Source organism: Tetrao urogallus (assembly GCF_951394365.1).
Source record: "Tetrao urogallus genome assembly, chromosome: 19".
Taxonomy (NCBI): Eukaryota; Metazoa; Chordata; class Aves; order Galliformes; family Phasianidae; genus Tetrao; species Tetrao urogallus.
This window is the reverse complement of record NC_136832.1, coordinates 3,296,482-3,322,125: the sequence shown is the minus strand read 5'-3', so window position 1 is coordinate 3,322,125 and position 25,644 is coordinate 3,296,482. Positions and strand designations below refer to the sequence as shown.

General features: G+C 44.9%; 1 protein-coding gene across 1 annotated transcript in view; it reads right to left on the bottom strand.

The window, feature by feature from the left end:
- The window catches only part of PAPPA (pappalysin 1), a gene marked incomplete at its 3' end in the record, with an annotated part of 167,341 nt that overhangs the window by 129,783 nt on the left and 11,914 nt on the right, over positions 1–25,644 (bottom strand). Inside the window, exon 2 of the mRNA XM_079544568.1 lies at positions 11,531–12,599. Within this exon, the coding sequence (XP_079400694.1) occupies positions 11,531–12,599 (1,069 nt within the window). The remainder of the gene's footprint in view (positions 1–11,530; positions 12,600–25,644) is intronic.

The window sequence follows — 25,644 nt, the reverse complement described above, 5'->3', positions numbered from 1 at the left end:
ATCACAGCAAAAAATGCCATTTTGCAATTTTTCTCAACCAGCTTTGCAACCATAAGCAGTTCAGGCTGTTTGGAAATATTTTCACACTCTGATGCTCACTTGAAACAAACTACGCCCCGGTCTTTTCAAGATCCTTAATTCTTCATTTACGTACTGTTTCTCACCAGTCGATCTTTCCCTGTCTCATTCTAATTAAAAACAAATACAAAATTACTTAATGCAACACTTTCCAAATGCCTTGGGTTTTTGATACCCACATGCTACCTGTGGGTACATGTTCTAAGCAAATAATTCCCTTTTGTGCCTTTGGAAAGAGCACAAAAGCCGTGTAGATAGTTACAGTAATGGGCCTATTAATTGCTATCCTCTGGATTTTATGTTATTTAATCAATGTCTGAGCTCTGACTGCAAAAGAAGCTTAAATTGACAACCTCATTCCCTTCTGCCCAATGCTCCCCAGCCTGTCGGCTTTGATACACAGATACTCTTTGCGAGCCTGACAAGGGCACAAGTCTCATTACATCCTATCATGGAAATTAGAAATGAATCAATAAGCAAAGAGGCAAGCTCTGATCAGCTCGCTCCTACCACACAGTGCAGAATTCTTCACATTTTACCCCTAATCCCGCATCTGATCAAACTGAAATGTCTTCAGGGTCAGGAATGCCTCTGCTTCCTTTGGTATTTCTCTCATAGCCTAATCAAATCTCAGAGAAGTCGATAGTTTCGGTCCGTGCCTTATCTTTGCCCCCAGTATTTGTGCTGCTGAATGCTGAAGAAATAATTCAGCAACATGCTTCATGCGACGGGGCAAATCGTTATTGGAGAAGTGCTGGCAAGGCCCAAGTAACAGCCTAAATCCCCTTCTTGGCACATTTGCTTGCACTGTGTCTTTCAGCATAATTTTGACATGGAATTTTCCTGGCATAAATCACACAGGTTTCCCTCTTCCCTTCCACACCACGCTGCGTAGCTCTGTGTTTTGGTAAATCTCATCTATTAATAGTTGCCCTCTGTGGCTATAAAAAAATACAGCGGTAGTCAACAGCCAGTCCTTGGTAGGGAGCAGCTGCGGCTGCCTGAACGCACGCAGGACCCGGCATCGCACAGCAAAGCCCTTTCTTGGCTCCACGTCAGAGCAAACTGATTAAATAAGGCCACAGCCAAGCGAACGGAAAAGGAGCCCCTTCCCTGCAAAGAGGGGAGAGCGGCTGCAGCATCGGGCTGCAGAAGCATCAGGGTATTTCCATTTTCTCGCTGACATCTTCTTTTTTTAACTCAACCGCCTCCCCCCCCACCCCCACGCATGTCTTCCTCGCTCCACCCTCCTGCCAAGTCCCCGCAAACTCTTGCACTTGAAGAAATAGAACAAAGACGTCATCGCAGCCAGCACCAAAGGTCGCGGGGTACATTTTAAGGTCTAAGTCTACTTCTTCTGTTTGATTGATTTAAGTGATTAAAGCGTTTCTGCTCTTCCCGTGCTTTCAGCGGCATCCTGGGTAACTCTGGGGAAATTCAAACTGACCAGCTGTGATCCGTACTACAAAGTCATTACAAATACACACAAGGATGGCGATGGGGCCATACTGGAAAACGTGGAAGGAGCGGAATATTGCCTCCGAGTAGAGTGAGGAAGGGCTTTTGTGTGTCAGATCGAGAAGCACTCAGCTCAGCAGAGGAGATACAGGGCTGGATATTAGGAAATACTTCTTTGAAAGAGTGATCAAGCACTGAATAGGCTGCTCAAGGAGATGGTTGAGTCATCACAGAATCACAGAACCATAGAATGGCCTGGGTTGAAAAGGAGCACAATGCTCATCCAGTTCCAACCCCCGCTGTGTGCAGGTCTCCAACCAGCAGACCAGGCTGCCCAGAGCCACATCCAGCCTGGCCTTGAATGCCTGCAGGGATGGGGCATCCACAGCCTCCTTGGGCAACCTGTTCCAGTGCCTCACCACCCTCTGGGTGAAAAACTTCCTCCCCTGTCTCAGTTTAAAACCATTCCCCGTGCCCTATCACTATCCACCTTCACAAACAGCCATTCCCACTCCTGTTTATATGCTCCCTTCAAGTACTGGAAGGCCTGGAGGTGTCCAAGAAACATGTAGATGTGGCACTGAGGGACGCGGTCAGTGGGCAATACTGGCGGTGGGTGGATGGTTGGACTAAATGACTTTAGGTCTTTTCCAACCTTAATGATTCTGTGATCCCATCAATTCCCATCATCTCAGCACTGCAGGGTACTGTCCCCACCATGGCAGGCTGGTTGGTGACAGAGTACCATGTGCACTTTGAATTGTCATTTGCATGAAGTCCTGAAGTGAAGCGCTTGACAGTACTGCAGAACTGCTGAATCTCAGGGATGGCCACACCAAGTCCATGCCATGCCACAGCCATCGTGGAGCCCTGCAAGCACTGCAGCACACCTTGCCTGAGCTGCAGGCACTCAAAAAGCCCATGCCACATAACTTCAGTGCTTCTCCAATTTCCCTAGGATGTTTCACTAAGATAAATTCTTCCTGCAAAGCTGATGGGAATGATATGAAAATGAAGCCTTGTGCCGGGGAAAACGAGAACCACAGCTTCTCATTGAAGTCCTCAATTTATTGACACTACAAGGACATGGCATGAGAAGCAAATTTATTCCATATTATCTACTGTCAGTATAGCTCAAAAGATGAATTTTGAGGAAGCAGAAAGAATTTTATTCTCCCAAGCCCTGTAATTCAACACTGCTGAAGCTGCCCTCACACAAATCAGTGATGACACATCTTTTCAATGTCTGGGGCCAAAATTATTTTTAAAAGCATTGCAGGTAATTGCCATTGCTGTTATTCCAAACCACTGCTATTTCCACTATTTTGCTATCACTGATGTAACTCGACAAGTGGGCTTATTCTGCAATTACTGAATTAAAGGAAATAGTGTATTTCACAACAAACAGCTCACACGTATCCGTGGCCATGACCAGATCTCTAGGTGGAATTTCCATGAGATGCTCCCATGTTTCCACGCTTTGTTCAATACTACCCAAACATTTGGGTACCTTCGCAAATAATTGGTCTGCAGGGTGCAGATTTTATCAGTTTTTTTTCACCGGGGTGGATTGGCCACAGGAGTCTTTAAAACAATGGCTGGGAACAAGCAAATGCTGAATCTCGTTCTCCTGAAGAATTTCAGAAAGATCAAATTAGGCCAGAAACTCCAATCTTGATTTCAGCGAGGTCCCTTTCTAGCAGGGGTCCTTCTAGAAGGGTCCCTCCTTTAAAAGAAAAAGGAAATTAAAACTGAAAAACAGCACTGGGGAGAAGTTAAGCGTGTGCTTCAAACTCACACATGCCAGGAAATTTAGAGTTAAAGGTGAAACCCCACCCTAAAGAGCCTCATACTGGAGACATTTCAGCGAACAAACATAACGTGTTCTGAAATACAAAGTCCCGGTAGGGTGCACGAGGTATGGAGTTTCAGCCTTCACTCCAAATTTCCTGGCTTTTTGGAGGTTTATTAGGCTTTCATACCCCAAACATTTAAGTACTCCAAGAAGTTTCCTCAGTGCGGCTCTCCCTGAGCCTTTTGGAAACTGAGCATCAGCACTGTGATGGTGAAGCTACCCATTCCTCACTGATGAACCAGAAAACCTGAATTTTTTGCCAATTTATGCCAACATGGGGGCTGAGGCTGAGTGCACACTGCACAACTGCAGTTTGGCTACTCTGAAAAACTCCAACACTGCTCATTTATTCAGAACAAAACCGAAGGACGGGATTACATTGACATCAGCAGAACAAATGCTCATGTCTTCTTCTACGTGGGTCTCACAACTGTGCTTCAGCCAGCAAACAGGGAATAGTTTTTGACAGACACCCCACCAGGTTGTGGATGGGGATACATCCAGCCCACAAATCCGGCCCTAATGGATGAATGATGACTGCTGCTATCCGCACCACACTGTTCTATGACACAGCCTGCATAAGCAGGTGTTATAAATATCGAACTGGTTTCACAGTATCAAAATTCTAAAATACCTGTCTTGAGACTCCGCATCGCTGCCTTTCCTGAGAGCTGTAAGGAAATGATTACCGGCAACTCACACACTTCATCTCAGATGTGCACACAGAGGAACCTGGAGCACTGTGTGATGACTGCAGTGGGTGTCCTGACACACAGCTAACAGAGCAGGCATCCCCTCCTCTGCATCAATCTCCGTGCACAACCTCTCCCTGTGGTGGACAGCTGAAAAAGGAATGGAACAGCTCCTGAATGGAGACATCACTTCTTGGGCTTCCTCCAGCCCCAGGGCAGGCAGAGGGAGAGCTTGAAGGGCTGGGCTGCCTGCAATGGGGGGAAGAAGGAGACAAGGAGGGAACGTGGAGGAGGCAAACAGGGACTGAAAGCTTCAGGAACTGGTGCCAAAGAAGTTCAAACGAGGGCCAGTAGACACTAACTGTGCTTCGGGTTGTTGCCTACAGATCTGCCTCTGCATCCCTTTCCCTTCAATCTTTTCCAAGACCTTCCTCTTTCCCCTCACCTTTCCATTTAGCTAATCCCCTCTTCACTCAGCTCCAGCTATCAAATTTAAACATACACACTCTTCCAAATCCCCTGCCACACACACTCCTTCTCATACCTCTGAAATCCTCCAACAGGCCAGCAAACTAAAAGCAGAAAGCCCACAAAAAGATCAGGAGCGATGATTTATTGAAAGTGACCTCATTTTTTATTTTTTTTTTAATAACAATAGACTGATTAATTTGGGGGAAAAAAAAAATAAGGACAAAATTTAAACTCGTAAACCCTCAGAATCACAGCATCATCAAATCATTAAGGTCGGAAAAGACCTCTAAGATCATCAGGTCCAGCTGTCCAACCCTTTTTTTGTCCTCTTCTTATCTTTCTGTCCTTACACTGTGGATGGGCTTAAAAAAGAGGCAAGCTGCCCTTCCCCCTGTCTCACTTTTGAGCTGCAGCTCTCACAGTGCGTCAGAGCTTTGCTGCTCTGCGAATCGCAGCACTCGCACAGTGTCAGCACTTTATTCTGCTCTGAACTTGCATCCCTTTTCCCAGTCTTGCCATCACATCTACTGAGGCTGCAGGCAAGTCCTCTGTGGCATGAAGGTATTCTTCTACCCCAAAATATAAAGTACTCATAGAAACTGCTATTACCTGAGTAATCACGCTATTGGGTTGGCTTTCTTCCCTGGCATGAAGTTCACAGATATTGGGCAAAGGCAGAGCTGCTGGGCCAGTATTAATGCCCACACTCGCACCAACATTTACAGTCGAGACTGCATAAAGAAAATTCTGAATCCTGTGAACTGCTACATGGAGGCACCAGGCATGCTGAAGTGCGGCTGCACAGAGCGAACTCCCCCAGGATAACACAAGTCAGCATCCTCTCTCCTGAAAGATTTCTGTACATTTCCACTGGCAGTGACAGAGAAGGGATTGCTAGGAAAAACAAACAGCCCAAGTACTGTTTGTCCACATGCAGCACTGCACGTGAGGGGCAAAGCCAAAGGCGCTGTGCTCTTCCATGATGCAAACAAAGCACGGTGGAAGTGGCTGCTCTGTGTTTCTTCAGTGGGCAGCTTCTGCTCGCACTAAATGGATTTAAATTCCTATCAAAAATGAACTCAGAAAGGTAGGATTGGAATTGCAAATGGAAGTGCGGGATAAGCTTGGCATAGAAATTACCTGTGCTTTGAATCTTTCGGTGTGAAAGGGACAACCGCTTGTATTTACGGAAGGCTTGGGTTGCTGCTAATTAAAAACACAAGGCGCAACTCACACCCTGCTGAAGAGAGGTGGTACCTAATTGGGTATGGGAGAAAATGGTGATAAACACAGAGCTCCACAGCATTCCAAGAGGCATTTTGGCCATGACCAAACTGGATGGGTTAAACAGTATCAACTGCACTGACCAGCAAAGGGAACAAACCAGCCTTACCCAGACTGCTGCATTCCAGAACGTGTGGGGGGGATGAACCCTAACTGGTAAAGGGGTTATGGAGAGCACTGGTGCCAGTGCTGCAGGGTCCCTACCAATCTTCCACCCAGGATTCCAGAGCCAAATGGGCCTGCACTGGCACTGGAGAGTATAAAGCTTTCATCTCTTGTCTCCTACAAGGTTTTTTCATCATCTCTGATAGTTTACTCCATAGATTTTATAGGCTGTCTCCTTTCCAAGCATCCTGCAGTTTGACCAGACAGTGATCTTTTTACATAATGGATAATGTCCATGAAAGAAACCGTGAGTCCTATGAGTCTTGAGGAAAAAATGCTTCTGGAAAAAAAACTGTTGGAAAAGATGACTGTGGGACAATCTAAATAGAGCAAACTCCTAATGATTTGAGAGTGTGCAATTGCATACATAGGGATAGTTTCTTTAGCAATGAAATCCTGACTATATCAGAATTCAATAGTAGACTTATAAATGTCAGTTGCTAGCATGGGAACAGATGCAATTCCTCCCAGCTGATTAACATCCCTGACATCTGGAATAGAGGACAGAATAAACAGAGAGCAGAGGATTTCCTGTTGGGACTTGGCTGTTGGGTGCAAACTACCAAGATACAGCAACTTTGTCCTTGAGAGCATTATCTCTCCACCTTCTAAACAGCCCTTCGGAAAGACCTGGACATTTAGCACTGAATCCCTAGACAAAAACTCAGATATTTGCTATAGTTCTGCTGATATCTGAGTGAGTGCGAGAATCCCTGATGTCAAGAGCTGTACAATGGCCTCTTCAAGGCAGGGGATTAAGTCCTCAAGCTTCTTGAAATGAACAGCTTTGATGAATTTCTTCTGTTCTTTTCAGTGTTTTGGATTAGGTGGAAATTAATTCATTCTTGGGAATCAAGGAGTATTTCTTACAACTCTCCCAGCTCCTAGAAGAAGGCACTGCGTGTGCCTCCTTCCCCCAAAGTAAATTGATCCGTATTTTGCAAAGAAGCCTCGTGAAAGGATTTTCAATGCAAAAGAAAGAAAGGCAGTTAAGAGGTTGACTTATTCAGAAACTTCATGGAAAAACCCTGACGTGCAGCCACTTCGCTACCTGCATGAGGCTGAGCTAGGCTGAGGATGAGCCAACCCCTCCTGCTTCTCATGTGTCCCACATGGCACAGTGCGTTGTGTCCTTCAGGCTCTGTCACAGCTACTGCAGTTCAAAACTACCACAGAAGAAGTTTTTACAAATGGTTCAAATGTGTATTTAGAGTCTGTTTCACGTATGACTGGAAATGTCCTCAATTATGAGTTGAGCTGGTGAAATGCAATGCAGGGCTTGGCCAAGCTGCACAGGCCAAGAGTTGGAGGGGATAGTGAAAGGGTTGGGACCAGCAGGGCACCAGGCTCCAGCTCTTCAGCTCCATGTTGCTCTGAGCTTGCAGGCAGGTGTTCTGCCCTCCTTGAGGTGAACAGAAGGTCTACAGGAGCCTTCAGGGCACATATGTGGATATTGAGAAAAACTGTCCCCATGGTGAGTTATTCTGGAAGAGATTTCCAACAAGTATTCAGTGCATTGTCTGAATCGAGGGAGTAGCTTGCACTGTTTCAGGAATGTCATCAGTATTTTCCTAAGCCATCAGAGGGAGGCTTTCTTATCTGTATATGCAATCCTGTGGTGAAGCCTGATGTGAAAACCCAATATTACATAAAAGGAATGGTTCAGTTAACCATAGTATGGTGCAAGAATTCACCACATCAAATGGCACTTACAGAGGATAATTTCCTATGATCCCTTGCTGTTTGTTTCAAGTTTTTTGAAAAGGAGCCATAGTAGGTGTCATGAGCTCAGTCTTCCCTATTTTGTAACCAGCAGTATCCCAAACAACACTAGGAATGTGTCTCTCTGGCAACTACGTCTATCCTTGCTCCTTCCTTTTGTACTGGGACAGGCTGCCTGATCTTAGCATGTTCTCGTCTTTCCAGAACTGCAGAAATAAAGAAAAGCTGAAGAGTATTTGCAAACCTTGTGCTGGGTCTAAACACATTCTGTCCCACTCTCATGAAATTAGTGAAAAGAAGTTAGGCAGATGTCTCGGATAGAGCCTGTTATGTGAATAATGATAACCAGTCATGTTGGGTTTTTTGCCCTGCAGGCTGCTAATAAAGAGGAGAGATGATCTAGTTGGTAACAGTGTTTACAGCTTTTCTCCTCTGCAGCTCCCAGAGCAGCAGAGCCCCATCCATCAGCGCTGTCCCTCTGAACTGTCCCTCTGGCAAACATCTTTGCAGATTAAATTTCCATCCCCAACATCCCCCACTATCTGAATATGGCATAGAATCTCAGCTCTTCGAAGAAAACATTTTGCATAGGTGTCAAAAGGAGAGGCTGGGAGAAAAAAAAAAACAACACCCTTGAGCTGTACCACATCAGTGGCTGAAGGACACCATCAGAGCACCTGAGAACTTAGTCCGAGGTGCCAAAAAAATCACAGGCAACTTACAATGTAGACTGGAGTTGCCTCAATTTTTCCAGTACCATCGCATCTGGGGTTACAACTCATCAAGAGGCAGACACAGAGTTTTTTTGTACAGATATCCACAGCAACATTAGGAGATCCCAGGATGGAGGCTGGAAGGGCTGGGGCTGAGATGGTCACACTGAGACTGACACAAGAAGGAAAGAGACAGGAAATGAATCCACCTCCTTTTGGGGATGAAGAGGCACTGAAGAGGGTTCCTGTTTATAACAGCATTAATCAAACATTAGCACTTTCTGGTTGGTTCCAACGAGCAGAATTATTTCAGGAATAAACTCCGCACGGTGAACAGCTGGCTACAACTGCTGACATTGAGCATGCAGGAAGAACAAACCCGGTAGCATCTCAAGACTCCCAGTACCAAGGAAGGCTGAAGAGCCTCTACAACATAAAGCTCAGGGAACTCTGTATTGGTAACATCTGTTCCATCTTACTTTATTTGAAGCCGTATCAAACCAAGGGCTCATTTCTCTTTCTTCTGCTGTTGTTAGACTGAACTGTGGCAGAGGAAACACCTGGAGTTCGACGAGAGCTCTCGGCACTGCGGAGGTGCCCTCAGTGATGCAGTGCAAGGCCTGCAGTACAGGGGACTGAGGGCTGCCAGTGAAAGTGCTGACAAGAGGGGCTGGTGATGCAAAATGGGCCCAGATGGTGCCAACTAAGTCACGCATTTTGACTGAGTCACTAATTGGCACCAAAATCTCTCTCAGGGGATGGTGCTGACTGCCCTCAGCCAAACACTGGATTTGAGTCTTCACCCTTTTAGTCAATGAAGTCTTTGCTAACAAAGCCGCTGCCCTAAAACTGTACCCATTAGCTCAAACACTCCAAGCAGAGTTCAATCTTAACAAAGTTCACTGATCAAATCTACAGTTCTAAGTGCTGTGTTGTGGAACACCGACTGTGAGCACCCAGCACCGTGTGGGCAGGAGCTCAGCCAGCAGGAAAAGACTCCAGAGAGAGGGCTGCCTTCTGCTGCCTTTGGTCTCACTGCCAATGGTGAGTGCTGCATTACAACTGCTAGGCAAAGCCAAATAAATCTAAACACTGCAAACAAATCTGCAGATGGACTACAGATATGCTCGAGTTCTTTGGTGTGGAAGAGGAACTACAAGGCCTCCAATAGTGACTGATGTGTGTCACTGGAGAATAGATGCTGCACACAAATCCTCCAGACGAGCCAAGCAAGGTGGTTGTCTCCAAAAACAACATACATATGTTATGAGATATGAGAAGCAAGTATGCTGTCTTAAGGTAACTGAACATCTTGGAATTAAATTCCTAGCTTGGGCATGTGCTAGTACAATCTGTGCAGCAAAGAAACTTCATTTGAAATAGAAACAATAGGAGCGTCAGAATAACATTAAGACACAGCTTTAAATCTGAAAACTACAATTTGAGAGGCATTTCTTGTTTCATTTTGCATGGATATTATGCCGGTCACAGTACAAGTGATAAAAGGGTACTATCAGATTAAAAATAATGTATTTTTCTAAAAATTGTCATAGCTGTTATAACTAACACCTCAAGTTCTCAGAACGACAGTGTTAAAACAACCACATTTGCATTACGCCTTTGATGATATTTGCTCAGTTGTGTTCCTCTCCAGTTGAACAGCATTAAAAGACTGGCATTTTTTCTTTTTATATTTTCAATAATTAGTGCTTAAAGTAGCTTCCCATTTGAGCCTTGTTCACTGATAACTGACTGAAGTCAAGCTGAGCTATACGGATGTTTTTAAAAAAAAAACTCACTAGAGTGGAGGAAAAAAAAGGAATGGAAGAGTTTCTTTGCAGCTTAATTATGTGTATTTTAAGCTCCAATTGAGATGATAATGTTGTTTAAAAACTTCTCTCTACTAAGGAAATTACAAATATAGCCTGAATTGATATAATTAGAACTCCAGAACAGCTCATACTTTCCTTCTTAACCTGAACTTCAGTGTTGACGACACAGGGTGTTCTGTCTTAAGGCTTTTCACCGTGACTCCATGAACTGCCCTTGAAAACAGTAACATGGGATACAGACAACAGAATTTTATCCTTCACCTCCATCTCCTGTGCATTTACATCACTAGCTCACCAACAAGAAACTTTTCTTCTAACCAAACACACTAATTCTTGTCTGAAAGTGACGAAAAAGCAGTTGGAATAACTCTAGCTATGCGGTGCTCGACTGATGCAAGTAACTCAGGAATGCCCCCTTTAAACTACAACATGAGGAAGCTGTAGCTGAGAATCTCAGGTTTTATAAGCTCATATCCATCCACAGAAAGCTGCTCCCTTATCTGTAGGAAGGTGGCATTACTGCTGATTTCATATGTTTATGGAGAGCTGAGTTACCCACCCACCATGTGCAACGACGCTCCCAAGAACCGAGTACCTACTTCCCTCCTCATAACTCACAGACTCAGCAGCCCCTTACAGCAGTTCTTACAGTAATCTGCACTTTCACAGCTTTAAGAACATAGAATAACCTGCCCATCTTCAAAGGCATCCTATGAAATTTAAGACTACTTGGGAATATTTATGTTACATGCCTTGTAGGGCTCTTCACTCTGTAAATACACATGAATCACACAATTATAGAATCACTGAGGTTGGAAAAGACCTCGAAGATCATCCAGTCCAACCACTCACCTGCCACCAATGCTTCCCCCCTAAACCATGTCCCTTAATACAACATCTGAACATTTCTTGAACATTCCCAGGGACAGTGACTGAAACCATATGAGCTTCCTACGGCATCTAATCTAGTCTGTGGTCAAAGTGAGCTAGGCATTGCTACAACATACTGTTCAGAACCAACAGCTAATGGGTCTTCCAACATTGTTAAGATTTCAATGGTAATACACAGTTGAGACCATTACTGAGATTGCACTCAAGTAATTGCAATGTCAGCCAAATACCAAGAAAAAAATAAATGCATTAAAAACACCCAACTCATAACGTCGATAACACAACGGTTCAGCAGCCAGCAGGCTGATCAATACCTAGACAGATGCTCATTAATATGAATGGAAAAAGCTCGTTGAAAAAATCGCCTACCTGTATGGAGAATATGGGTCAAAGCACGTCTTGGTGACTTCTGTTATCTCCGGGTTGCAGCACTCCCCACCATCAAAGTTGTACCTCTCGTAATTGCAATCCATGTCACACACTCCGTTCTGCTTCTTCTTGTTGAACAGTGTGTGGCGTACATGCCGGCAGTCTCCTCCGTCATACCCGGTCAGGGTGTGGTTGCACTCGGGATCGCAGTTCTCGTCCCCGATCTTGCTGATATCACAGTTGGCCAGGATGAGTCGGTGCCGAAGGGATGAGTTCTTCACCTCCAGCACCTCCAGCTCCCAGGTGATGTTGTAGCGGCTGAAAGCCTCGTTTAAATGCTGGTGCTGGAACTCGATCTGCTGCTGGCTGACTGTGGGGTTCTGGTGTTTGTCGTCGTAGAGATTTACCACACGGTAGCGAACGATCTTGTTACGGCGGAAGCTGGGGAGTTTGTTGTAGCTGGCAATGACGTCCGTGTTGTCACAGACTGTCTGTCCACAGAGAGGAGGCTCTAGGCTGGTATCCAGCAAATAGCCGTGATGGTAGCTGGACTTGCTCTGAGGACTGCTGCCATCCTTCATGGGAGACCAGGTGTTTTTCACATTCAGTAAACTGTCTTGAAGAACTAGCTGAGGTAGAGGCATGTCTTGTCTGTGAATCGCCTGGCCCATGTCCAACAAGATCTCCTTCTGAGACCTGGCTGTCCTCCAGAGGCTGAAGTGCTCCACATAACCCCGATAGTTCTGGTTCAGGGCATTTCCTCCAACCATGAGCACCTTGCACTTCAATGTCAGAAGACTGAAGATGCTGCCCACCTGCTCTCCGCTTGTGGCTACCTGGGCACCATTGACGTAGAGTTTCATCAGGTGCCCGTCGTACGTGGCAGCCAGGTGAACCCACTGGTTGGGGAGGTAGCTGCGATGTGCTGCAATGGTGGTCACTTTGCGAGCACGGTCTGTCTTCAGAGAGAAGAAATAGCGGGGGTCTCTATTCCCCTGGTCACTGACGGTGTTAATCCCCAGGACCCATCCTCGGTCACGGGAGGTGTAAGAACATTTGTCATACAGTCCTACGTGCCCCCAAAAGAGAAATACGGATAAATAAGGATGACAGAGCAAATAAAGCAATTAGTCTTCATATTGTATAAATCTCTCCCTAGATATGTATAAACACACGTTCATCTATACACGTTAGAAAGTTAGTGTACAAGAAAGACATTAAATCATCCGGCACACAGCTGTGGGAGGTCATGTTAAGATTCGCTATTAAAGATTTGCCAGTGGCATGTATGAGTGGGATTCCCCTTTTCTGACCGAAGACAAACACTGTTTGCAAATTCCTATCAGTAGGAAGTTGTACTGTGCATTTGGTCTTGTCTTCATTCAAGCCATACATCACCGGCTGAAAACAAGAATGCTCTTGAGAAGCGATCCTTGTCGGTCTGACTCATATCTCACACCCCTGAACCCTTTAACTAGCAAGGGCCAGGGGCAGGTAGATACGAAATCCAACTAACAGCACAGTTTGGAATAATCTTGGTATGATCAAATACCCAAAATTTGCTGAGAGCAAGTGTAACATTTTCAGGCAGCCTTCAAACTCATACCCATGAAAAAAAAAAAAACCCAGCACAAAAAAGGTACACAGTGGTGTCCATGAATAATTTATGTCATATACAAAGTGCAGTTCCACACCTTAAGTTCTCTCAATACATCCTCACCAACAAGAGATGGAAAGAACCTCGTTCCTCCCAGCCTGGGACATGAGAGCTGGCAAGTTAAAGATGTATATTTCCATCTTTCAGTTCTCAAAGGCCACAGGCTGCGGTGAGACCCTTTGACTGCAAAAATAATCATTAGAGCCTTCAGCACCAATGGCCTTCCTCTGCCAGCGCACAGAAACTCCTTCCCCCAAGCCTTCACTTCCAAAAACCTAACCAAAAATCATAAATCTCTGACAGTTCAGTCCTCATGAAAAGACTAAATATCCCCTTACCTCACCTCTGCACCCTAACCCTCCCAGCACTACAACCAAATAACATCTTCTGCTTCTGACTAAGTTGCTCAACAGCCATCTGTTAACAATCACTCATTAACAGTGCAGTCTTGTCTAGTATCAACAGAGCAAAGGTTACAGGAGCATTCACTGTATTTTTCCTCCCCTCTCCCAGCACCCACCTTCCCCCCTCTCCTCACACCCTTCCCTTCTCCTCCCCCTTCCCACCCCCCCCTCCAAAAAAGGCTTCTGATGGGAAAGTTAAAAAAATTTAAACAGGGCTTTTTTTCTGCACGCTGGTATTTTGCTAGGGACTCTGAGCTCCCCCTTTTCCTGTTTCCCTTGGAAGAGAGATCCCAGGGTTCGGAAGGTAATGTGTTTATTCATCTGTAGGGCGCACTCAGTTCAAAACCTTTCTGAGACCAGCTTCTAGTTTATGCTGCTACTTCTGATCACGGGAAAGGAGAGGAGGAGGAACAGCAAAGGAAAAAACAAATATGCCAAAAGACTCCCGACATTTGCTGGGATGGATGTTTACCTGAGAAACTCACGATATGAAAGCCAAAGCTACCAATGACCTTCTGGAGTCAGGGATCTCCTTTTTTTTGAGGGTTTCTTCAGGTTTTTTTAAATGGAATAAACACTTTTAGAAGGCACTCGTTTTTGAGATGTATGACAGCCCATAAAGGTCTGCATTTTTATAAAACTCAAATGAAGGTATTGTCCAGCAGTAGTGGGTGGATAACACTGCAATGAATAAGAAGACAGTTGGCAAGTCAAGTCCCTCTCCTGAGTAAGTCATAAAAAAAAGTTCCAAAAATGATGTTTTATTAAAAAGTTGCCCTGCCAGTATAGCAGGCAGAGGTCCCTGAGAGCTGGGCAAGCATGGAAACAGTTGTCCTTGGGTGCGAGGGGGCATTACAAGAGAGACTCTCTTCTTCTGGCAGTGACTTCTATTGATTCTCCCCTCTGCCCCAAAGAAACATCTGAATGCGCTCTGCATGGAGGTATGGCATCCATGTAAACCAGGGCTCAAAGGTGAAGAGATGGGATGTTCCAAAATATACCCAGTTCTGCAAAATTAAACTCTCAGGGGAGTCCATTCTGTTTCAATAACTTTTTGTTATTGAATATCTTTCTTTCCAGCGTGGGAAATAGTGAAGAAAAAGAGTAAAAGCATATCATATAAAAGGAACCCAGCATGAAAGAAAGCCACCTCCCTTAACAAGGAGACCTTTTTATAGGTACGCCACGGTCTCTCTTTATTATAACAAGGCCATTTGAACCAGTCAGACATTTTGTAATGGAGTTTTTGCCTGCCACCAAATACCAACCTGGTGAAAGCAGCAGAGATGCAGACGTGGGCTAGTCCTAACAAACACCCCTGAGAAGCTGTGGGTCTCAGCCTGGCCCAAGGCCCTGCTGGGTTCTGACCCAGGTGCAGCAGTCAGCACGCTGCGCTGCGCTGAATGCCATCTTCGCCACCTCTGCAGCCCAGTGCCTGGTTCTCAAAGTGCCCCACATCCCCACTGTCAGGTGGAGGGCTGAAGTCCACCACGCGGTCTGCCAAGGTTGACTTTTTGGGGCTTTCTGTTCCAACTGGCTGGAAATATTCCCCCAGAGAATGAATAAATTATCATGGAATGGAAATTCAGTTTCCTGGCCAGGATTAAAGAACATCTTCCCCTCTCTCTGAAGTGCTGCATGATGCTAGTGATTGACCTCAGCTGAACGGATGGAGCTGCTGGAGGAATACTACGGAGTAGTAGCAATCCTCCCTTGCCTTTGAGCACTTAAACCCTGATGTGATGCAACGTGTCTTGAGTTTGGCTCAAACAGCTGCCACCAATTCGAGATTTACAGGGAGCCAAAGGAGGGCAGAGAAAGAAAAAAAGCAGTGACAATAGGGACACCACTGAACATGCCAGTATGAAAGCTGCTGAACTGAACAGTCTACTATTCCAGTTCCTTACATTTTCTAGTTTAGGGCGAAGGTCATTACTGAACCCATATGCCAAATCCAGTATTCTTTTCTTAAACTTTTACTATTACAGACATTCAACTCTTGATGAAAAGATGGATTGATCCCAATGTCTTCAGCAGAAAGACTTGTTTTATTCTTAAAAGAAAGGAAAAAGAATAAGAATAGGGATGAGAAACACACTCCCTATAACTTGCAGAGCTGTACCATTTCTTTATGACCCTCTTTTGCCTGTATGCTGTACCTACTTTCCCATTCCTTCACTTACTTTTGGCTTCAGACTACGACTCCTCCGGCTAAGGGAGTGTCACTTTTCCGTTTTGTCCCCAGCACAATGAAACTCATTTCAGCTGGGACTTTGGATGTCATAATAAAAGAATTTATTACTTCTTCTGTGACAACTAATAAGGGCAAAACCATTGGAAGAGGGACATGTCAGATAATTGCCAGAACTTCTGAAAACTGAATAATTTGATGTTTTCACAATTTATTTCAATTTAGTAAAAGGTTCCATAGCCATGAGTTATTTCTTAGACATAATTAAGAACACTTTAAACATGAAGAGGCCTCTTTTACCCCAAACAAGGCTGTTTTTGAGCAAAATCACCCCCTCACAATGGCTCACGCTGAATTTCAAAATTCAGCTGTGACCGCAACCAACATTTACATGAAAAACATACAGAGTGTAGATGCTCATTTACACAGAGAATTCTTTACAATAACGTCGCAGAGGACATTTTTAGCTACTTCGTGTCCCTCAAGAAACCAAGAGCGGTGTAAAGAGGCCTCATGGTAAATGAGACTCAATCCAATGACTGCAAAACCACAATTTGGCGAATGTGCCTCAAGTTCCTGAGCCAAGAAATGGTGCGAAATAAAACTGATGTTTGTTTTCCCCACAGCAATTAGATTAAAAAAATATGTACAAGTTTCATACAGCAGCAAACAGTTTTCCCCACTTCTGCTCGCCTTGAGTTGCTAGAAAGGGACGGAGCGGTAGCTGAGAGAACACTGACAGCCTTGCTAACCCCTCGTCTGAGGGACTTCTTCCCCTGCAAAGCTCCTGTTCCTGAAGCCCAAGGGATTAAAACCAAATTTATCTTTTATTAAAAAAAGAAGAGGCACAAGTTCAGCTTTCCAGTAAGAGTCATTGGTAACCGTCCCTCCCCACAAGCCGTGAGTCAGTGCTCTGGAGGAGCGCATGAACACACCACGATGCCACGTTCCTGTGCTCATCCAGGGTATGGAAGGCCCACCGGGCTCCTTCCAGCCCCGTGATACCTGTCCCTTGTAGGAGAAGTGAATTCCTAGGCACCGAGATAGGGGGTGCTGCTGGAAAACTGAACCCCGAAGGCCCAATGCCAACAGTCAAACATGGAAAACCAGTAGTACAGTTTCTCCCTTTATTTCTGAAGTGAAATGTCACTTCTTTGGCTACCAAGCCACAGCTGCTCCCAAATACAACTGCTTGTCAAACCTGATCGCATTCAGGAAGCATTAAGCAAGCATTAAAGGAAGCATTAAACAATTTCTTTACTCAGAGGACAGTGAGGCTCAGAGCTGCGGGTGCCCATCCCTGGATGTGCCCAAGGCTGTGGATGAGCCCAGGGCAGCCTGAGCTGGGGAGGGGTCCCAGCCCATGGCAAAGGTTGGGACTGGATGGGTTAGAGGTCCAGTCCAAGCCATTCTATGATTCTATGGTGATTTCTACCTTAGTTTGTTCTTAGGATCCCACTGGAAACTTACAGCCGTGCTGTTGAGCCCCGTGTGCTGGATGGGATGGGGCAGCATGAGGCCAATGAGCAACATTGTCTGCTGAACTCTGAGGGAAGATCTGGCTTTGGGCACAGGGCACTGCATCCTCGCGGTGCCAACAGGAGCACACAGCTCCCAGGAGCTGTCAGGAGCCGCAGAGTCGGGAACTCACAGCTAGAGGCTGAGGCTGCAAGTCATAAGCAGCTCTCTGTGGGCAGAGTTTGAAAGAAGAGGCCAGAGCAGCCCGTGCAAGCTGCTGTAATTCGTTTTAACATTATCAATAACAGACTCCAGGCCTCCCTCGGCCCCTTCAGTGCCAGCTCTTGCATCTTGCTAACAGCATGCTTCCCGGTAATCAGCCCAGCCATAGAATTACCTAAGAATTTATTTCTCTACGCAGAAAAAAAGCTTCCCCCCTTTGCTGAGCAATGGGAAGGAATAAAACTGAGACTTTGTTTTGCTTTACTTTCCAGGAGCTGAGGCTGGGGGAAGGGGAAGGAGGAGGTTGCTTCGATGCTGACCACCTCGGGCGCACTGCAGAGCCGTCCCAGCCGCACGGAGCAGAAAGCGGTGCTCTGCACTTCTGGAAGTTGGCTGTGCCTGTTTTGCTGGGAGACTACAACCAGAGGTGACAGGACTGTTATGAAAGGGGAATTTAGGTCAACAATCAAAGCCGCAGTCAGGGGGCCCAAGAACAGGGAGCTAAAGGTTGGGGCTGTTTTTTTTCTTTAGCATGCTTTAATCGTTTAGTATCAAAGCACAGAGGAACGCTTGAAAGAGCAAATATTCTACAGGAACCTATAGAAAGCTTTTATCTGTCCAGAGGAAAATAATTAAAACCGACAGATTTGGGTTAAGTATCCCCATGTTCCATGCAATTGGATAAGTCAGCGAAGATCCACTGGAGCAGTTCTTGAGTTCTGCACTGGATATTTCATGGTATGATGTTGAACCCAATACAGTTTTACAAAGGGGGGAAATAATCTCTCCTTTCCTTTGCCATGCTTCTCCCAGCCCCCAGCTTCCTTCCACGATAGTTAAATAATTCAGAATCTGGAGTACTTAAGGCAACATCTCTATCTATACTATTTCCAATGCAGCTGAGAGGCCTCCTGAGGTCAGCCCCTGAGCCCAGGAATGTCTCAAGCAAACCACCTGAGACTTGCTCAGGTGGCAATGTACCAAGTGAGGAAAAGGGGGATGTCTGCCGCTGCTATCAATCCAACTAATTTCAGACAAGATATTAACATTTCCAAGCTATGCAATAGGATTCAGATCCAAGACAGAAGGATGGAATTCTTTGACGTGAAAGGCAAGATCTTCATTCTGTAGAAATACAGAGCCTTAATGCAGCCATGCCTATCTAACGCTGAGAATTTGGTACAAGGCTCTTCTCAGTATCAAAATATTAATATCATTGCCATTTAGCACTGAACTACACATATTTTCTGTACCATTTTTCAAATTCCCAGACACTCATATGCCCAACAAGAAGCCTGAAAACAGGGAGGTGAGAAAGGCTGCAATAGCAACACATGAATTTGTAGTTGCTGGTTAGCTATGAACACACATAAATCCTTCCCTTCTGATAAGAAAATCATGTAGGCTGCAGCCGAGCAGCCACTGGCATGGACAATCATGTTAGTGACACTTGGCTGAGCCCATTGTGAGAATATACCCGCTAACAGTATATAAGAGCTTACTGCAAACAGATCTGGTAGGCTGGGGTTGGTGAGAAATTATTAGATTGTGGGGGATTTTGAGGTGTAAGCGAACACACAACACTGCATAACCGTGTGGCACAGAGGAGTGAGCTCCAGGCCTGGCAGCATCGTAACAGGGTCATCCTTGGACCATGCGCTGCTTTTGCAAGGGCTGCTCTGTATATAGGATCAGCATAAACAAGTACTAGCAGGAAGGGTGCCTTCTTATCTAGATCTGCCTAAGCATTTCACAATAAAGCTGCAGAGCCAGTGGAGACTGGTACTTGGTTAACAAACTGTGGCTGCTTGTAATCCAATAACTACATTTGGGCAGGCTTTTAGATGGATGGAAAACGCACATCCTTCACAAGGGTCAAACTTTAGGCTCTTCTATAAAGCCCAGTAGCATAGGAACACATTCCATAGAATGAGGATAAGAATTTTCTAATACCTGAAGGATAATTTATTTCCCCTGCCTTGTTCTCAGAAACAACCAAGTTTTTTGGGATGAAGTTGGAAAACCTGTATGTGCCCATGTTATTAGAGATGATCACAATGAGAGCACACATGGGAATAGTAATTAAGATGGCACAGGCAGTCTCTGTTGGGATACCACTGCAAGTGCAGTCATCACCACGCTCCTTCAGAGAATCAATGGTGTATGTCATGAATGTGGAAGACTTTTCTCCACGTTTGATCCGGACAAGAATCAGGTTGATGGCTGCCAGCTTCAGACACACTACTGTGGCCCACTGATAATAAAGCAGTTAGGTGTTGATGAAAACCCAACTTCAAGTAGAGAGTGGGAATGGAAAACCCTCAACAGTTTATTGGCTTAACTGAAAGCAATCTGAAAACTTCTTGGCTTCAAAGCTTACCTGCACTCACTGATCAGCAGAACTGGGTTACAAATTAACCATCCCATTGTAGCTCAGGCAGTGTGTTCACCTTTAGAGAAATTCATCTTTTTTTCCCCCTTTGCAAGCGCATATTGCAAAGCATATGGGTACACATCAAGAGACATGCGTGAACATTTTCCATCTTTCACAGGTGCACGTAGAAATGAACTGGAATCACACAAAACCTACAAAAAGGACATAAATGCAATGGCATGCCAGGGAACTGTCCCCAGCAACATCCGCTACCTCTGCTTCCAGGTCTCCTCCTCCCTTCTGTGCTATTAGCCACACACTGATTAGATATCAAGCTCTATTGACAAATTTACTTTTGAGCATGCTAACATGGAGCGACTTTCCTCCCATTTGTAAGAGTTAATGCTTGAGAGCAAACAGAGAGTGTCTTCCATGGAAGGGACAGATACGTAATTACCACAACTTCCAAGCAATCTAAATGATAAAGTGGTATTTCTGGTCTCCTTTCAGAAAACAGCAGAGAGAATTGATCATAAACTGGGTCAAGATAGGTCAGCATACCTCAGAGCAGATCAGATGGCCAGAGCATCCCAGGAGGAAACGCTCTCCTGGAAGGATTATTAGGGGCACATCTGTGCCATCAGATGACCGCGCACAATACCCATCAGCTCACTGGGAGTTCAATATGGCATTTCCTTTCAAAATGTGCTTTGTGCCTGACAAGCACTGCAAGTCAATCAGCTGCAGCAGTGGCTGAGCCCGGAGCTGTGCTGGAAAGTCTCCCGACGTGCTGCCCTGCAGAGCCCTCACCACAGCCAGCAAAACGCAGCGGCAAGCAGGGGAGGTCTGCGCATGAGACTGCTTGTGGTGCTGATCAAAATACATAGCAAGAACTGAAAGGGGGACAACAACACAGCTTGTTTTGCTTTTTAGAATTCCCTAGTCACTGACCTTTACAGCAGCTTTAGGGCAGTGCTGGAACCAGCTGAGCTGTTACTACTCCCAGCTGCAGAGAGAAGAGCTTTTACACCATTGCACAATGCGTGTGTGTTTGTAGGGGGCAGGTTAGGGCTGGAGAACAAAGAAGGAAATCTAGTGGCACCTAAATCAAACGTTATGATCAATGAGTGAGAGGGAAGAGAACCTGGGGAGCAGGAACAACCTTACAACCTTTCCGGGATCAGACAGATGGCCAATATCCACAATATTACAAAAACAAAACGAAAACAAAAAATTCCATGAATGCAAACTAGGGCACCCTGCAAGGAGACTGTAAAAATCACATCATGATAGCTTAGACATGTCTTTGTAATTGAGGGGCATTTCCACATGAAACAGTTCTAGTTATTTAATTGGATTTTGAGAACATTCTTGGGCAGACACTTTGTGAGCACAGAACTCAGTGGTTCCAGTGCATTTGCACTGATTTATACCATGCGAGATCTTGGCCTCTGTGAGAATTAAATCTCTTATTGCAAAAGTATCTTAGATCTAATCCAGACTCAAATGTCTTACGGCATCTGGCTTTCCCATATGACTGCATCTTTCCTATACTCATAGAAGCAACCAAAGGACCTACCACCCCTACAGGAAAGCTGCAGATGCAGTACAGAACAGCGTGCAGTATCAGCAGGCAGAGCAGAGCTCACTATGCCTCTGTTATGCTGTCCCTTTTAAAAGGGATCCGGGTCCTCTCTAATCACGACTATTTCAGGCCTCAAATTCCCCTCTCCATACTTGCATATAAGTTCCAAACCCATACACAAACCGCAGAGATATTTTTGCTTTCTAGGAAACATCCTGCTGAAAAAGAAAAAAAAAAAAAGAAAAAAAAAAAAAGAAGAAAAATCTGCCTAACATGATATAACTACTATAGTATGCATTCCAGATAGGCTGTAGTCACCACACACTAACTTTAGTACATGATCTTAGAGCTCTGTTTTCTCTGCTCAGTTTGAATCCGGGGTCACTCGTTTGGGCATCATTTTCCTCCTGGAAATACCTGAGTGTGTATTTCTGTGATACAAATAGCGGTGATCCCTTGATCTGTGAGCACAATTAAATGGATATCTAATAAGAAATTCTCATGTAAATAGTAGCAACGTCTTAGAGGTGTACAGATGCAAATTCACACCTATTAAACCGACGGCTGGAGCTTAACATGCAGCCCTTAATTCCTAAAGGACAGGATGGGACAGCGATGGGCAAACCTCCAAAAGGTCATAATTCTAGTTCACTTTCCATGAGCGTTGCCAAAGTCAAATGCTTCTCAAAAGTAATTGACCTTCTCAAGTCTGCAGAACTGGGAGAAAAAAATGTAAAAGAAACAAGCTACCTTGGAAGATTGTTGGCAATTCTTGTGTTTAGCTGAGCAGCAGGAAATATCATATGTTCAACCCTTCTTATGTTATTTCAGCCCTTCCACTTTCGGTTAAATCTGGAACCAAAGAAATGAAGACTAACCAAAAAGCATGTACATGTACTACCTTCTGTGTGCATACGCACTCACACGCACATGGGAGTGAGGGAGCAGGCTGGGGCATTTTGAGCACTGGGCTTCGTTCTTTATTGTAAGGGAAGATCTCCAGACGAGTTTGGATCACACAGAATTAGTGTTCTGAAACAGAATTTCATTACTTTGGTTAGGTCTTTGTTCTGTATTTGTGTTTTCAACTTGGTCAAAATCACAGGAATAGGTGATCACAGGAACAGGTCATTTCAGCATAGAGCCTACATGTCCTTCTGGAGTGCTGTTCTGCCCTGAGACTGACAGACAGACCACCCAGCAAGGAGATGACAAGCAAAAGTCACCCCAAGCTTATTTTCTGCTTTCTCATCCACTTCTTCTTTTTAAATGATGTTTCACGGTCCTGACTTTGTCAGTGCTCCAGTTTGCAGTGGGCAACCTTGATTTTGCTCCCCGAAGGTCGCATTCTGGAGGTAAGATCTTGGTCAGAGTGAAGAAAACAGTTACGAGTCTGAATACAATGGCCTGGATTGAAAAGGACCTCAAAGATGATCTAGTTACAACCCCCCTGCTGTGGGCAGGTTGCCAACCACTAGACCAGGCTGCCCAGAGCCACATCCAGCCTTCAGTACCTTCAATGAGGAAAGATTTTAGTCTTATTTTTGAGCCGGCCTTCAGACTAACACACTTGTATGCTTTGAGGCAACCTTTCCTGGTTAACAGTGACAAAACCTAAATAAGATGAAGAACATCAAGTCACACTAAGCCTGACAAGCAGAGAAATGCCCAGGAATCCCTACAAAGTGCCCAGAGTCAAGAAAAATCCATAGTTACAATGGAATATTACAGGATTTGAAGTCAGCATCCTACTGTTTGCTTCAATTAGTTGCAATCATAGAACCGTATAGTATCCCAAGTTGGAAGGAACCCACAAGGATCAACTCCTGGCTCCACACAGGACTACCTAAAAATCAAACCATATGTCTGAAAGTGTTGTCCAAACACTTCTGGAACTCCAGCAGGCTTGGTGCCATGACCACTGCCCTGGGGAGCCTGTTCCGCCCTCTTGGTAAAGAACCTTTTCCTAATATCCAGTCTGAACCTCTCCTGACGCAGTTTCGTTCCGTTCCTGTTTTTGCAGTAATAACTGAAAACCCCAGAGTGATACGACATTAGAAGCACTCAGACACAATAGGGGGTGAGGACTGAATTAACTCCTCTTTAAATAAGAATTTGAAAAAACACTGAATTCTCGTTTAAAAGAACCTGGTGACAGGCACTCCACCGTTCTACTCGGAAAGGCTTCTCAATGACTGAATACTTTCACCAAAACAGTGCATTTTCTCTCTATTCTGAAGTTACTTAGTTTCTGTGTGCATTCATTGGATTTACTCATATCCTCTATTATTAGATTTCCAAACTCCAATTATCAGATTAATGTTCCCTAAACATATACTTAAAGATCATGATGACCAACTCACCTCTTAATCTTCTCGAGTCAAATGCTTTAGGACTTGTTACAAATCCTATAATCATGCTCATGATTGTTTTGTTTTTTTTTCTCTAAATCCTCTCGCATACAACATCCTTAAGCTGTGGACGGACATCAGAACTGTACAAAGTGCCTCAGCAGCAGCTTCTCCATTGTCAACACGAGGATAACACAACCTCCTTGATCCTGTTCAGCATTTCCTTGTTTACACAGCTAATGATGACTCGAAACCTTTGGCCACAGCATCACACTGGCAGTTCACATTCAGATGCTTTATCTGTTCTGACACAGTCACTCCAACACGCTTACCTTCCAGGTGAAAGATCTTTCCCCCACCATCCATCCCTTATGCATGACCTGCCTCCTGTCTTTCTATATGTATGACTTCACATTTGGCTTTATTCTGATGCATACTGTTTGCATGTTCTCAATTTATGAAAACACCCAAATGAGAGTCCTGTTTTGGTCATTGTTTACCACTCCCTGAACTCTGCAACATCTGCAAATTTTATCAGCACTGATTTTATGTTTTCTTGCAGGTTGTTGACAGAAAATATTAACTAGTAAAGAGCCAAGATTGCATTGTGCTGAATAGGAGGGAACGTGGCCAGAGTCACTGTTCAGGCAACAGCTCTGTTTTTCAGTGGGGGGAAAACAAATACCTGTGATATTCACGAATACAAGCTTACACAAGTCAAGACAAATTGACAAGCTGAGATCGGCAAGAACTGCATCTGCCTTTTTGTCTCTTCAGCATTCTACAACCCCAGTTCCCATTTTAGAGCTGCAGGGACCTAGTGTGACCCTGGCTGATGGGAATTCTTGGCCAAGCATTTCTTTCTCTTTGTACAACAGTGTGGCGTTCGCCATGAACTGCATCTCCAAAGAGCTGCACTGGTGTAATTACCGCTTCCTCACATGCAGGGTCTCTCTGAGAGCTGCTGAGAGCCAATCTCCCACCCTCACCGATCCAAGGACTGAGCTGAGGACACCACAGAGCAGCTGCAGTGCTAAAGGAACTAAAACTCCACAGCAACCTGTACCTCCCCAACTACTCTGCCACAAAACAAGAAACTTGAATTTGCAGGAGAGGGAGCATACTTATCTCTCAGCAGTGTCACCACTGTCTAACCAAACACCCTTTCTTTCTCCCAAAACATCTAATTTATTGCTGGAGGAAATTGCTGTTCTCTTCTTGAAACCACCAGTAAAAAGGGAGCCTTTTGCAACTGCCTTTGTTTTCCTCTCTGCCAGTTACTCTCAGACTGTCCTTCCCTTCCAGAACATCTTGCTGCAATGCCCATAACATTCCCATAAAAACGTGTGCCTCGTCAAGCTTGCCTTGTCCCCAGTGTTTGACAACTGTCAGAGAAACCCCATAAAAGCCAGGCTGCAAGCTCATCAGTGCAAAGGACACCATGTGTGGAAAACATTGACAGCTCTCAATAAATCACATTGCTGCTGAACAGCTGGTTGGAGCGCTTGGCTTCAGAAGAATGTTGTCCGCATTACCCGTTTACGTGCGTACTTCTCAGCGATGCACTGAAGATCCTGAGCGTGGGGAGCAGAAATACATCATTTCCAGAAGATACCACAGGTTGTGTGTTGTTTTTTTTTTCAATTGTATCTGAAGAGAATTTTAGATCCCATTTCAAGGTTTATGGCCCATTACAGTAATACAGTTGTGCAATAAAGTGTTGACTTCTTGACAGAGATGTTCACCCTGAGGAAAATGTGATGAGAGACAGGCGATAGTAGGAAAACCTATCCCCATCTCAGTTCCTTCCTCCTTCTCTCTCAGGAAACACACAGCCCCCATTTCACTTAGTGTTTTCTTAAGTACCAGAGC